The sequence below is a fragment of the Symphalangus syndactylus genome, chromosome 10, assembly GCF_028878055.3.
Source record: "Symphalangus syndactylus isolate Jambi chromosome 10, NHGRI_mSymSyn1-v2.1_pri, whole genome shotgun sequence".
Classification (NCBI taxonomy): Eukaryota; Metazoa; Chordata; class Mammalia; order Primates; family Hylobatidae; genus Symphalangus; species Symphalangus syndactylus.
Window position 1 is genome coordinate 23,918,305 of NC_072432.2, and position 16,451 is coordinate 23,934,755.

Below are 16,451 nucleotides of genomic sequence, written 5' to 3' on the forward strand. Positions count from 1 at the left end.
GCCACTTAGTAAGCACAGGCAAGTGAAGAATAAGGCCTGAACAAATCGAGGGAATCATGTCCCTACCCTTGCTTCAAACTAAACAAGAACTCAGGAAATTTTTAGGCTTAGTTGGATACTGCCACTTATGGATTGACTCATATGCACTGCACAGTAAACTGTTATATCGAAAATTTGCCCGGAAGAAGCCTAACCATAACCTGTGGACTTCTGAGAAAGTTAATAAAGTCGAGGAGCTTAAGGAAAGGCTCATAACTGCCCCTGTTTTAGCCTTACCCTCCCCAGAAAAGCCATTCCACCTTTTTGTTAATGTGGACAGTGGAGTAGCTTTAGGAGTGCTGACTCAAGAACACAGAGGCTACTGGCAGACTGTGGCCTTCTTATCAAATGCCTTAGACCCAGTCACTTGTGGATGGCCTCAATACATCCAGTCCAACGCAGCTACCACATTGTTAGTCAAAGAAAGCAGAAAGTTAACCTTTGGAGGAAAACTGACAGCAAGCACGCCTCAGCAAGTTAGAACTACCTTAACCAGACAGCAGAGAAATGGCTGACTGACTTGAGAATCTTAAAGTATGAAGCCATTCTGTTAGAAAAGAATGATTTAACACAGACCGCTGAAAATTCACTCAAACCAGCAGGTTCCGTAACAGGAAATCCAAATCTAAGGAGGGAACACACATGTTAGATTTAATTTATTACCATACAAAGGTTTGACCAGACCTAGAAGAAACTCCCTTCCAGACTGGATGGCACTTATTCATAGATGGTTCCTCCCAGGTGACTGAGGGAAAAAGACACAATGGGCATTCAGTGATTGATAGAGAAACTCTTGGAGAAATAGTCAGGAAACTTGCCTAACAGCTGGTCTGCTCAAACGTGTGAGCTGTTTGCACTGAGCCAAGCCTTACAGTACTTACAGAACCAGGAAGGAACCACCTATACCAATTTTAGGTATGCCTTTAGAGTGGCTCATACATTTGGGAAAATTCGGCTTGAATGAGGTCTCATTAATATTAAAGGTCAAGACTGTGTTCACAAGGAGCTAATCACCCAAGTATTGAATAATCTTCAGTTGCCAGAAGAAATAGCTACTGTCCATGTTTCTGGACACCAGAAAAGCCTTTCTTTCGAAAGCTGAGGAAATAACCCAGCAGATCAGGTAGCCAAGCAGGCTGTTGTGTCTTCTGAAATGCGTATTTTTCACTTAACTCCCCACCTCCCTCCTCCTACTGTAATCCCCATTTTCTCTTCCATCAAAAAGGAGAAACTAATAAAAATAGGCGCTAAAGAGAATTCAGAATGAAAATGGATATTGCCAGACCACAAACAAACGTTGTCTATACCCCTTATGAGGGAACTCTTATCCCAACTACATCAAGGGACCCATTGGGGGCCCCAGGCCATGTGTGACATAATTCTCAGAGTTTATAGTTGTATAGGAATTTATACCCTGGCAAAATAGGTTAAAAATAGTTGCTTAGTATGTAAGAAAACTAATAAACAAACTATAAAAAGATTACCTCTCATGTGAAGGAATCTGGGTTTAAGTTCAGTCCAAAGTATCCAAGTTGATTACACAGAAATGTCTCCAATAGGCCATCTAAAATATTTACTAGTGATAGTAGCCCACCTCACTCACTGGGCTGAAGCTATCCCCGTTTCAAATGCGACAGCCAATAATGTAGTTAAGGCCCTAATGAAACTGCATCAACTAACGAGCAAAACAACCAACTAACATCATAATGACAGGATCAAATTCACACATAACAATATTAACTTTAAATGTAAATGGGCTAAATGCTCCAATTAAAAGACACAGACTGGCAAACTGGATAAGGAGTCAAGACTCATCAGTGTGCTGTATTCAGGAAACCCATCTCACGTGCAGAGACACACATAGACTCAAAATAAAGGGATGGAGGAAGATCTATCAAGCAAATGGAAAACAAAAAAAGGCAGGGGTTGCAATCCTAGTCTCTGATAAAATTGACTTTAAACCAACAAAGATCAAGAGAGACAAAGAAGGCCATTACATAATGGTAAAGGGATCAATTCAACAAGAAGAGCTAACTATCCTAAATATATATGCACCCAACACAGGAGCACCCAGATTCATAAAGCAAGTCCTGAGTGACCTACAAAGGGACTTAAACTCCCACACAATAATAATGGGAGATTTTAACACCCCACTGTCAACATTAGACAGATCAACGAGACAGAAAGTTAACAAGGATATCCAGGAATTGAACTCAGCTCTGCACAAAGTGGACCTAATAGACATCTACAGAACTCTCCACCCCAAATCAACAGAATATACATTTTTTTCAGCACCACACCACACCTACTCCAAAATTGACCATATAGTTGGAAGTAAAGCTCTCCTCAGCAAATGTAAAAGAACAGAAATTATAACAAACTGTCTCTCAGACCACAGTGCAATCAAACTAGAACTCAGGATTAAGACTCACTCAAAACCGCTCAACTACATGGAAACTGAACAACCTGCTCCTGAATGACTACTGGGTACATAATCAAATGAAGGCAGAAATAAAGATGTTCTTTGAAACCAACGAGAACAAAGACACAACATACCAGAATCTCTGGGACACATTCAAAGCAGTGTGTAGAAGGAAATTTATAGCACTAAATGCCCACAAGAGAAAGCAGGAAAGATCCAAAATTGACACCCTAACATCACAATTAAAAGAACTAGAAAAGCAAGAGCAAACACATTCAAAAGCTAGCAGAAGGCTAGAAATAACTAAAATCAGAGCAGAACTGAAGGAAATAGAGACACAAAAAACCCTTCAAAAAATTAGTGAATCCAGGAGCTGGTTTTTTGCAAAGATCAACAAAATCGATAGACTGCTAGCAAGACTAATAAAGAGGAAAAGAGAGAAGAATCAAATAGATGCAATAAAAAATGAAAAAGGGGATACCACCACCGATCCCACAGAAATACAATCTACCATCAGAGAATACTACAAACATCTCTACGCAAATAAACTAGAAAATCTAGAAGAAATGGATAAATTCCTCAACAAATACACCCTCCCAAGACTAAACCAGGAAGAAGTTGAATCTCTGAATAGACCAATAACAGGTTCTGAAATTGTGGCAATAATCAATAGCTTACCAACCAAAAAGAGTCCAGGACCTGATGGATTCACAGCCGAATTCTACCAGAGGTACAAGGAGGAACTGGTACCATTCCTTCTGAAACTATTCCAATCGATAGAAAAAGAGGGAATCCTCCCTAACACATTTTATGAGGCCAGCATCGTCCTGATACCAAAGCCTGGCAGAGACATAACCAAAAAAGGGAATTTCAGACCAATATCCTTGATGAACATTGATGCAAAAATCCTCAATAAAACACTGGCAAACCAAATCCAGCAGCACATCAAAAAGCTTATACACCATGATAAAGTGGGCTTCATCCCTGGGATGCAAGGCTGGTTCAACATATGCAAATCAATAAATGTAATCCAGCATATAAAAAGAACCAAAGACAAAAACCACGATTACCTCAATAGATGCAGAAAAGTCCTTTGACAAAATTCAACAACCCTTCATGCTAAAAACTCTCAATAAATTAGGTATTGATGGGACCTATCCCAAAATAATAACAGCTATCTATGACAAACACACAGCTAATATAACACTGAATGGGCAAAAACTGGAGGCATTCCCTTTGAAAACTGGCACAAGACAGTGATGCCCTCTCTCACCACTCCTATTCAACATAGTGCTGGAAGTTCTGGCCAGGGCAATCACGCAGGAGAAGGAAATAAAGGGTATTCAATCAGGAAAAGAGGAAGTCAAATTGTCCCTGATTGCAGATGACATGATTGTGTATCTAGAAAACCCCATTGTCTCAGCCCAAAATCTCCTTAAGCTGATTAGCAACTTCAGCAAAGTCTCAGGATACAAAATCAATGTACAAAAATCACAAACATTCTTATACACCAATCACAGACAGAGAGCCAAATCATGAGTGAACTCCTATTCACAATTGCTTCAAAGAGAATAAAATACCTAGGAATCCAACTTACAAGGGATGTGAAGGACCTCTTCAAGGAGAACTACAAACCACTGCTCAATGAAATAAAAGAGGATACAAACAAATGGAAGAACATTCCATGCTCATGGGATGGAAGAATCAATATCGTGAAAATGGCCATACTGCCCAAGGTAATTTATAGATTCAATGCCATCCCCATCAAGCCAATGAGTTTCTTCACAGAATTGGAAAAAACTACTTTAAAGTTCATATGGAACCAAAAAAGAGCCCGCATCGCCAAGTCAATCCTAAGCCAAAAGAACAAAGCTGGAGGCATCACGCTACCTGACTTCAAACTGTACTACAAGGCTACAGTAACCAAAACAGTATGGTACTGGTACCACAACAGAGACATAGATCAATGGAACAGAACAGAGCCCTCAGAAATAATGCCGCATATCTACAACTATCTGATCTTTGACAAACCTGACAAAAACAAGCAATGGGGAAAGGATTCCCTATTTAATAAATGGTGCTGGGAAAACTGGCTAGCCATATGTAGAAAGCTGAAACTGGATCCCTTCCTTACACCTTATACAAAAATTAATTCAAGATGGATTAAAGACTTAAATGTTAGACCTAAAACCATTAAAACCCTACAAGAAAACCTAGGCAATACCATTCAGGACATAGGCGTGGGCAAGGACTTCATGTCTAAAACACCAAAAGCAATGGCAACAAAAGCCAAAAATGAATTACTATTTTTAAAATTTTTTCTGTTCTCTTCTCCCCTTTCCCCATTCCCTGTTTGTTTCCTACTTAGCCCTTCAGAAATGCAAATTTAACCTTTTACACACTTTCCCCTCACCAGACATTCCCTGCAGGACAAGTTCTTCTAACTAAGACTCCGAGACAGTTCTCTCCTAGAGAACTGACAGTCAATTTGCAGACCAAACCATACTGGCCAGCGAACTTTCACCTCCAGGAGGTGGTCTTGAAACTTCCACCCTCTAGGGGTTGCCACTCTTGTGGGAAGTAGGGGGGACTTTCATCCACCAGGAGGACATATCGAAATCATGCCTGCTTGGCCACTTTTACAACTTATTTCTGCCCAGGAAGGTGCCAATTAAACTGTGTTAGATTAGGCACCAGCTAGCAGTGGGAGCCCTGCCCTCGTTCACTTCCCCCCTTACCTTATGAAAGTGTCCACTTTCTGCTCCAAAGGTGAAGCAGCACATATAAAGGCAGGATACTTTATGCCTCATTCCCTAAGCTAGCTTTGGAAGAAACCATTTTCCTTGTACCAGACCTTACTCTTGTTAATCAGACTCTAAATGCGGCATGCAGCTAATCTGCTTTTTGGTTACAGTCTGAAGGTCAGAGAGATATAAAAAAGAAGACAAATGACCATAAACTTCAGAGAAACTTGGGACATTATTAAGACAACTCAGGCATTATTAACACAACTTAGGTAGTCCCAAAAGGAAAGAAAGAAAGAAAGGTAAGAAAATATTCAAAAAATTATGGCTGAAAATGACCCACATTTGATGAAAAGCAATCTACACATCCAAAAAGAACAACGAGCTCTGAGGCGGACAAATGCAAAGACCCACAACCAGTTCCATCATCATACAAATGTTGAAAGTCAAAAGCAAAGAAAAAATGTTAAAGGCAGCAAGAGAAAAACAACTCGTCATGTACTAGGGAAATGTAAAAGATTAGCAGTTAATTGTTAATTAGGAACAATGGAGCCCCAAATATGGTAACATGACATATTTGAAGTACAGAAAGAAAAAAAAAAACCCGTCAACAAAGAATTTAATATTCAGTAAAACTATCTTTCAAAAATAAAGACCTATTTCAAAATAGGTCTTTCAAAAATAGAGACCTATGAAAAAAAAAAAGAGAGAAGGACCTAACAGACATACAAATAGCCAACAGGTATATGAAAAAATGCCCAATATCACTAATCATCAGGAAAATGCAAATCAAAACAACGAGATATCACCTCCCCCCAGTTAAAATGGCTATCATTAAAAAAACACACACACACACACAAAATAATATATGCTGGCAAAGATGCAGAGAAAAGCAACTCTTTTACACTGTTGGTAGGAATGTAAATTAGTACAGCCATTATGTAAAATGGTATGGAGTTTCTCCAAAAGTAAACAGAACTACCATATTACCCAGCAATCCTACTACTGGGTATATAGACAAAGGAATTGAAATTAGCATGTCAAAGAGGTATCTGCACTCTCATTTCACTGCAGCATTATTCCCACCAGTCAAGATATGGAATCCATCAAGAAACAAATGGATAAGGAAAATGTGGTACATATACACAATGGAATACCACTCAGCCTTTAAAACAAAAAGAAATTACGCCATTTGCAACAAAATAGATGAACCTGGAAGACATTATATTATGCTAAGTGAAATAAGCCAGGCAGTGAAGGACAAATATTACATGATCTCACTTAAGTGGGGAATCTAAAGAAGTAAAACTCATAGAAACAGAGTAGAATAGTGGTTACCAGAGGCTGGGGGATGAGGGAGGAGAAAGGAATGGAGAGACACTGCTCACAGGGTACAAAGTTTCAGTTGGATAGGAGGAGTAAGTTTTTGAGATCTACTGCACAGCATGGTGACTACACTAATGTACTTTGTATTTCAAAGCTGCTAAGAGAGTAAATTTCAAATTACCACAAGACAAGGATAAGTACAGTGATGGATATGTTAATTAGCTTGTTTTAATCATTCCACATTATATACAAAATTATATACATGTCAACACATCACACTGTATGCCACAAATATATATGATCTGTCAATTAAAAATAAAGTCAAAATAGCTCACCTTCTGTGTCCTCCACTATATCAAGTTTAACCGCCTTTGTTCCATCAAAACAAAATGCCCTGATGGAATTCAGCCCTAACAATAAGGCATTCTGCTTTATTTTTTCTACCTTGTTGAAGATTTTATCCAGTGCTATAACTTCTCCCTAAAGAGAAACAAAACACAGAGGAAAAGAAAACTATAAATCAAAAGCAGTCATAAAAATAATGAGAAAAACTGATTAAAAATTATGGTCTTTTCCACCATCCTCCCATCCCTACTTTAAAACCTCTATCCATTAACCAAATGTATGTGTCTGGAATTTATTCCTTCCAGCGGATTCTTGGTCTTGCTGACTACAAGAATGAAGCTGCGAATCCTCGCGGTGAGTGTTACAGTTCTTAAAGATGGTGGGTCCGGAGTTTGTTCCTTCAGATGTTCAGATGTGTCCAGAGTTTCTTCCTTCTGGTGCATACATGGTCTCCCTGACTTCAGGAGTGAAGCCACAGACCTTCGCAGTGAGTGTTACAGCTCTTAAAGGTGGCGCATCCCGCATCTGGAGTTCTTTGTTTCTCTCGGTAGGTTCGCAGTCTCGCTGACTTCAGGAGTGAACCGCAGACCTTTGTAGTGAGCGTTACAGCTCATAAAGGTAGTGCAGACCCAAAGAGTGAGCAGGTGCAAGATTTACGTGAAGAGCAAAAGAACAAAGCTACCACAGCGCTGAAGGGGATCCGAGGGGGCTGCCGCTGCCGGCTCAGGTGGCCAACTTTTATTCCCTTATTTGGCCCTGCCCACGTCCTGCTGATTGGTCCATTTTACAGAGTGTGGATTGGTCCACTTTACAGAGTGCTGATTGGTCCATTTTACAGAGTGCTGATTGGTCCATTTTACAGAGTGCTGATTGGTGCATTTACAATCCTTTAGCTAGACACAGAGTGCTGTTTGGTGCATTTACAATCCTCTAGATCGACAGAAAAGTTCTCCAAGTCCCCACTTGACCCAGGAAGTGCAGCTGGCTTCACCTCTCATGTATATCCAATTTACATTAAATACTTATGTCTTTCCATTAAGAAAATACACATTTTTGCCAGAAAAATAATCTTATACTGACTAGCTACTTTTAATTAACAAAACCAAAACCAGAAAGTATTTGCAATCTTCTAAAGAAACTTAAAAACATCTACTGGAGACAAACATTAAAAATCACCAATTTGATGTGCCTTGTTCACCTCTGGAAGAACATGAGCTAATACTATTAGACAGCGGCCTTAAAGTGCTTTGAGATGCTAATGAATGTTACTTGTAAAATTGGCCATTTTAATATTTTCCAGCTAGCTACATACAATTCCTGTGAACTCTGGCAACCAAAACTGGAAAAGTATGAGCCAAAACCTCTGTACAGCATAGCAAAATATTCTGGTGTGGTATAAAACGCAGTTCAAGAAAATTTTATGTAGTAACACTTTGAGTCAAAGTCAATAAAGATAGGTCAAAATCTGGGAGGGGCCAAGATAGCTGAATAGAAACAGCTCCGGTCTGTAGCTCCCAGCGAAACCACTGCAGAAAGCGAGTGATTTCTGCATTTCTAACTGAGGTACCCAGTTCATCTCACTGGGACTGGTTAGGCAGTGAGTGCAACCCACGGAAAGCAAGCAGAAGTAGGGTGGGGCGTCATTCACCCAGGAAGTACAAGCAGCTGGGGGACCTCTGTCCCCCAGCCAAGGGAAGCTATGAGGAACAAACTGTGCTACCCAGCCTGGATACTACGCTTTTTCCATGGTTTTTGCAATCTACAGATCAGGAGATTCCCTCATAAGCCTACACAAGGGCCCTGGGTTTCAAGCACAAAACTGGGCGGCCATTTGGGCAGGCACCAAGCTAGCTGCAGGAAATTTTTTTTGTACCCCAGTGGCACCTGGAACCCCAGTGAGACAGAACCGTTTACTCCCCTGGAAAGGGGGCTGATGCCAGGGAGCCAAGTGGTCTCACTCAGTAAGTCCCACTGTCGCAGAGCCCAGCAAGCTAAGAACCACTGGCTTGAAATTCTCACAGCCAGCACAGCAGTCTGGAGTTGACGTGGGACAATCGAGCTTCATGGGCATCCGCCATTACTGAGTCTTCAGTAGGCTGTTGTCCCTTGACAGTGCTAAGGAGACTGGGAGGTTTGGACTGGGCAGAATTGACCACAGCGCAGCAAAGTGGTTGTGGCCAGACTGCTTCTCTAGATTCCTCCTCACTGGGCAGGGCATCTCTGAAGTCTGAAGGAAAGGCAGCAGTCCCACTCAGGGGCTTACAGATAAAATTCTCATCTCCCAGGGACAGAGCACCTCGGGGGAGGGGTGGCTGTGGGCACAACTTCAGCAGACTTAATCTTTCCAGCCTGCCAGCTCTGAAGATGGAAGCTGAGCCTGACAAGGGGATTCTCCCAGCACAGTGTACCAGCTCTGCTAAGGGACAGATGGCCTCAAGTGAGTCCTGGATCTCTGTGCCTCCTGACTAGGAGAGACCACCCAACAGGGGTCAACAGACACCTCATGCAGGAGAGTTCCAGCTAGCATCAGGCCAGTGCCCTTTGGGATGAAGCTTCCAGAGGAAGGAGCAGGCAGCAATCTTTGCTGTTCTGCAGCCTCCACTGGTGATACCCGGTCAAATGGTGTGGGGTGGACCTCCAGCAGACTACAGCAGACCTGAAGAAGAGGGGCCTGTTAGAAGAAAAACTAACAAACAGAAAGCAACAACATCAACAAAAAAGACCCCCACAACAATCCCATCCAAAGGTCATCAACCTCAAAGATCAAAGGTTATAAATCCATGAAGATGAGGAAAAACAGCACAAAAACGCTGAAAATTCCAAAAACCGGAATGCCTCTTCTCCTCCAAATAATCGCAACTCCTCTCCAGCAAGGGCACAAAACTGGACAGGGAATTAGACTGACAAACTGACAGAAGTAGGCTTCTGAAAGTGGCTAATAACAAACTCCTCTGAGCTAAAGGAGCACGTTCTAACCCAATGCCAGGAAGCTAAGAACCTTGATAAAAGGTTACAGGAAAGGCTAACTAAAATAACCAGTTTAGAGAGGAACATAAATGACCTGATGGAGCTGAAAAACACAGCACAAGAACTTCTTGAAGCATACACAAGTATCAAAAGACAAATCGGTCAAGCAGAAGAAAGGATATCAGAGATTGAAGATTACCTTGCTGAAATAAGGCATAAAGACAAGATTAGAGAAAAAAGAATTTAAAGGAATGAACAAAGCCTCCAAGAAATATGGGACTATGTGAAATGATCAAACCCATGACTGACTGGCATACCTGAAAGTGACAGGGAGAATGGACCAAGTTGGAAAACACACTTTAGGATATTATCTAGAACTTCGCCAACCTAGTGAGACAGGCCCACGTTCAGATTCAGAAAATACAGGAATCACCACTAAGATACCCCTCGAGAAGAGCAACCCCAAGACACATAATCAGATTTTTCAAGGTTGAAATAAAGGTTAAGGGCAGGCGGAAAGAAAGGTCAGGTCACCTACAAAGGGAAGCCCATCAGACTAACAGCAGATGTCTCTGCAGAAACCCTACAAGCCAAAATAGAATGGGGGCAAATATTCAACATTCTTAAAGAAAAGAATTTTCAACCCAGAATTTCACATCCAGCCAAATTAAGCTCCATAAGCAAAGGAGAAATAAAATCCTTTCCAGGCAAGCAAATGCTGAGGGATTTTGTCACCACCAGCCCTCCCTTACAAGAGCTCCTGAAGGAAGCACTAAATATGGAAAGGAAAAACCAGTAACAGCCACTGCAAAAACATACTAAAATATAAAGACCAATAACACTATGAAGAAACTGCATTAACTAATGTGCAAAATAACAAGCTAACATCATGATGACAGGATCAAATTCACACCTAACAATATTAACTATAAATGTGAATGACTAAATGCCCCAATTAAAAGATACCGACTGGTAAATTGGATAAAGAGTCAAGACCCATCCGTGTGCTGTATTCAGGAGACCCATCTCATGTGCAAAGACACACACAGGCTCAAAATAAAGGAATGGTGGAATAGTTAGCAAGTCAATGGAAGGCAAAAAAAAAAAAAAAGTAGGGGGGGCAATCCTAGTCTCTGATAAAAAGAGACTTTAAACCAACAAGGATCAAAAAAGACAAAGAAGGGCATTACATAACGATAAAGGGGTCAATGCAACAAGAAGAGCTAACTATCTTAAATATATATGCACCCAATACAGGAGCACCCAGATTCATAAAACAAGTTTTTAGAAACCTACAAAGAGACTTAAGACTCCCACACAATAATAGTGGGAGACTTTAACATCCTACTGTTAATAGTAGATCAATGAGACAGAAAATTCACAAGGATATGCAGGACTTGAACTCACCTCTGGATCAAGTGGACCTAATAGACATCTATAGAACTCTCTACCCCAAATAAACAGAATATACATTCTTCTCAGCGCCACAGGGCACATATTCTAAACTCGACCACATAACTGGAAGTAAAACACTCCTCAGCAAATGCAAAAGAATGGAAATCATAACAAACAGTCTCTCGGACCACAGTGCAATCAAATTAGGACTCAGGATTAAGAAACTCAATCAAAACCACACAACTACATGGAAATTGAACAACATGCTCCTGAATGACTACTGGGTAAATAACAAAATTAAGGGAGAAACAAAGAAGTTATTTGAAACCAATGAGAACAAAGAGACAATGTACCAGAATCTCTGGGACACAGTTAAAGCTGTGTTAAGAGGGAAATTTATAGCACTAAATGCCCACATCAGAAAGCTGGAAAGATCTGAAATCGACACCCAAACATCACAATTAAAAGAACTAGAGAAGCAAGAGCCAACAAAAGCTAGCAGAAAACAGGAAATAACTAAGAGCAGAAATGAAGGGGACAGAGACACGAAAAACTCTTCAAAGAATCAATGAATAGAGTAGCTGGTTTTTTGAAAAGATTAACAAAGCAGATAGACCATTAGCTAGACTAATCCAGAAGAAAACACAGAAGAATCAAATAGACACAATAAAAAAGGATAAAGGGGATACCACCACTGATCCCAAAGAAATACAAACTGCCATCAGAGAATACTATAAACACCTCCATGCAAATAACCTAGAAAATCTAGAAGAAATGGATAAATTCCTAGACACATACACCCTCCCAAAACTAAACCAGCAAAAAGTCAAATTCCTGAACAGACCAGTAACAAGTTCTGAAATTGAGGTGGTAATAGCCTAACAACCAAAAAAAGCCCAGGACCAGATGGATTCACAGCAAAATTCTACCAGAGGTACCAAGAGGAGCTGGCACCATTCCTTCTGAGATGATTCCAAACAATAGAAAATGATTCCTCATTTTATGAGGCCAGCATCATCCTGATACCAAAACCTGGCAGAGACACAACAAAACAAGAGAATTTCAGGCCATTATTCCTGATGAATATCGAAGCAAAAATCCTCAATAAAACATTGGCAAACTGGATCCAGCCGTACATCAAAAAGCTTATCCACCACAAGCAAGTCAGCTCCATCCTGGGGATGCAAGTCTGGTTCAACATACTCAAATCAAAAAACGTAATCTATCACATAAACAACCAATGACAAAAACCACATGATTATCTCAATAGATACAGAAAAGGCCTTTGATAAAATTCAACATCCCTACATGTTAAAAAGTCTCAGTAAACTAGGTATTGATGGAACATCTCAAAATAATGAGAGCTATTTGTGACAAACCCATAGCCAATATCATACTGAATGGGCAAAAGCTGGAAGCATTCCCTTTGAAAACCAGCACAAGACAAGGATGCCCTCTCTCCCCACTCCTATTCAACACAGTATTGGAAGCTCTGGCCAGGCTAATCAGGCAAGAGAAAGAAATAAAGAGTATTCAAATAGGAAGACAGGAAGTCAAGTTGTCTCTGTTTGCAGATGACATGACTGTATATGTGGAAAACCCCACTGTCTCAGCCCAAAAACTCCTTAAGCTGATAAGCAACTTCAGCAAAGTCTCAGGATACAAAATCAGTGGGCAAAAAAATCACAAGCATTCCTTTACACCAAGAATAGACAAGCAGAAAGCCAAATCATGAGTGAACTCCCATTCACAATTGCTACAAAGAGAATAAAATACCTAGAAATACAACTTACAAGGGACATGAAGGACCTCTTCAAGGAGAACTGCAGACCATCATTCACTGAATTAAGAGAGGACACAAACAAATGGAAACAAATTCCACGCTCATGCATAGGAAGAATCAATAACGTCAAAATGGCCATAATGCCCAAAGTAATTGAGAGATTCAATGCTATTCCCATCAAGCAACGATGGTCTTTCTTAGCAGAATTAGAAAAAAATACTTTAAACTTCATATGGAACCAAAAAAAGGGCCTGTATAGCCAAGACAATCCTAAGCAAAAAGAACAAAGCTAGAGGCATCATGCTACCTGACTTCAAACTATACCACAAGGCTATAGTAACCAAAACGGCATGGTACTGGTACCAAAACAGACATACAGACCAATGGAACAGAACAGAGACCTCAGAAACAACAACACACATCTACAATCATCAGATCTTTGACAAACCTGACAAAAACAATCAATGGTGAAAGGATTCCCTATTTAATAAATGGTGCTGGGAAAACTGGCTGTCCATATGCAGAAAACAGAAACTTAAACAAATATTAACTCAAGATGGATTAAAGACTTAAATGTAAAACCCAAAACCATAAAAACCCTAGAAGAAAACCTAGGCAATACCATTCAGGACACAGGCATAGGCAAAGACTTCATGACTAAATCACCAAAAGCAATGGCAACAAAAGCCAAAATTGGCAAATGGGATCTAATTAAAGAGCATCTGCACAGCAAAAGAAACTATTATCAGCGTGAACAGGCAACCTACAGATTGGGAGAAAATTTTTGCAATCTACCCATCTGACAAAGGTCTAATATCCAGAATCTACAAGGAACTTAAACAAATTTACAAGAAAAAAACAATCCCATCAAAAAGTGGATGAAGGATATGAACAGACACTTCTCAAAAGACAACGTTTATGCTGCCAATAAATATATGAAAAAAAGCTCATCATCACTGGTCATTAGAGAAATGCAAATCAAAACCACAATGAGATACCATCTCACACCAGTTAGAATAGTGATTAAAAAGTCAGGAAACAACAGATGCTGGCAAGGATGTGGAGAAACAGGAACACCTTTACACTGTTGGTGAGAATGTAAATTAGTTCAACCATTGTGGAAGACAGTGTGGTGAGTCCTCAAGGATCTAGAACCAGAAATATCATTTGACCCAGCAATCCAATTACTGGGCATATACCCAAAGGATTATAAATCATTCTGCTATAAAGACACATGCACACGTATGTTTACTGCAGCACTATTTACAATAGGGAAGACTTGGAACCAACCCAAATGCCCATCAATGACAGACTGGATAAAGAAAATGTGGCACATGTACACCATGGAATACTCTGCAGCCATAAAAAAGAATGAGTTCATGTCCTTTGCAGGGTCATGGATGAAGCTGGAAGCTATCATTCTCAGCAAACTAACACAGGAACAGAAAACCAAACACCACAGGTTCTCACTCATAAGTGAGAGTTGAACAATGAGAACACACGGACACAGGGAGGGGAACATCACACACAGGGCCTGTCAGAGGGTTGGAGGCAAGGGGAGGGAAAGCATTAGGACAAACACCTAATGCATGTGGGGCTTAAAACCTAGATAACAGGTTGATAGGTACAGCTAACCATCATGGTACATGTATACCTATGTAACAAACCTGCACATTCTGCAGGTGTATTGCCGAACTTAAAGCACAATTAAAAAAAAAAAAAAGAGGCCAAAATTTTAAGAATGCATTGTGGGCCAGGCGCAGTGGTTATGCCTGTAATCCTAGCACTTTCGGAGGCCGGGGCAGGCAGATCACTTGAAGTCAGGAGTTTGAAACCAGCCTGGCCAACGTGGTGAAACCCCATCTCTACTAAAAATACAAAAATTATTCAGGCGTGGTGGCATGCGCCTCTAAGCCCCACTACTTCGGAGGCTGAGGCATGAGAATCGCTGGAACCCGAGAGGCAGAGGTTGCAGTAAGCCAAGATTGGGCCACAGTGTACTCCAGCCTGAGCAACAAAGCAAGACTGAAAAAAAAAAAAAGAAAGAGAAAGAGAGAAAGAAAGAAAGGCAGCCAGCCAGCCTTGTGACATTCATATATTTTAAAACATACTATGAAATGGAAATGCAAATACAGTGAGAATTACTCTTCTGTATATCTTCTGGCTTTGTTCTCCCTTTTCTTTTGCACTGCCCTTGTATGTCAATGGCATAGCCTACAATGCAGAAAATTTGTAAATATTCCTCAAATACTACCAGGTTTAGTAATAGACACTTTTTCTTTTTTTTTTTTTTTTTTTTTTTTTGAAACAGTCTCGCTCTGTCGCCCAGGCTGGAGTGCAGGGGCACAATCTTGGCTCACTACAAGCTCTTGCCTCCCGGGTTCACGCCATTCTCCTGCTTCAGCCTCCTGAGTAGCTGGGACTACAGGCGCCCACCACCACGCCGGGCTAATGTTTTGTATTTTTAGTAGAGACAGGGTTTCACCATGTTAGCCAGGATGGTCTCGATCTCCTGACCTCGTGATCTGCCCACCTCTGCCTCCCAAAGTGCTGGGATTACAGGCATGAGCCACCGCGCCCGGCCAGACACTTTCAATTAATACCTTGACGAGCAGGAAAACCATTTAAAGTGATCTAAGCTAGTAAGGTAGTCAACAACTAGAATAAGGTTCAAATGTATTACACGGTAAAGGAGAAACTAGCTGAAGGCTACTTTTATAAAACTATAAGCCTGGAGGCTGCAGTCATAAAAGATTTCCTTACCTACTAAAACAAGTAACAAGTTAAAAGCAGCAACAAAATTTAGGATTCATTTCTGGCTCAAATTTTTATTTTTTTTTTGAGATGGAGTCTCGCTCTGTCACCAGGCTGGAGTGCAATGGAGCGATCTTGGCTCACTGCAACCTCTGCCTCCCAGGTTCAAGCAATTCTCCTGCATCAGCCTCCCAAGTAGCTGGGACTACAGGCACATGCCACCACACCCAGCTACTTTTTTTTTGTATTTTTAGTAGAGATGGGGTTTCACATGTTGGCCAGGATGGTCTCGATCTCTTAACCTCATGATACAATTCTGGCTCAAATATTTCTATTCCGGTTGTTCGTGTCTGCATTGCTGCCCCACCGTGGCTGACTGCCTCAATTCTTCAACTTTCCATGTATATTCATCCTTCACCAGATAATCCTGCAATACCCAATATGCTGCCACTGTGATCGGATTCAGCCATTTGATTTGTTCTGGCCAATAAATAGGATGACAGTAGATGTGATGTAAGCAGAGGTTTTTTTTAACACCATGAAAAGCACTTGAACAGCTGGACTTGCTCTGCTTTGCTCTCTGCCATCACCAGCCCCCAACTATTGCCCTCTGCTGGGCTAGTCTGCTGGGCCAGTCTGCTGGGCTAGTCTGCTGGTCCTAGCCAGAGGACAGCTT

The 16,451-nt window shown here is 40.9% G+C and overlaps 1 protein-coding gene across 7 annotated transcripts in view; it reads right to left on the reverse strand.

Annotated features, from left to right (window-relative positions):
• The window catches only part of NSUN6 (NOP2/Sun RNA methyltransferase 6), an 83,013-nt gene that overhangs the window by 14,445 nt on the left and 52,117 nt on the right, over positions 1-16,451 (reverse strand). For all 7 annotated transcript variants that reach the window (XM_063610148.1, XM_055296701.2, XM_063610143.1 and 4 more), the window contains one exon: positions 6,867-7,011. In XM_063610148.1, coding sequence (XP_063466218.1) covers positions 6,867-7,011 — 145 coding nt within the window. The remainder of the gene's footprint in view (positions 1-6,866; positions 7,012-16,451) is intronic.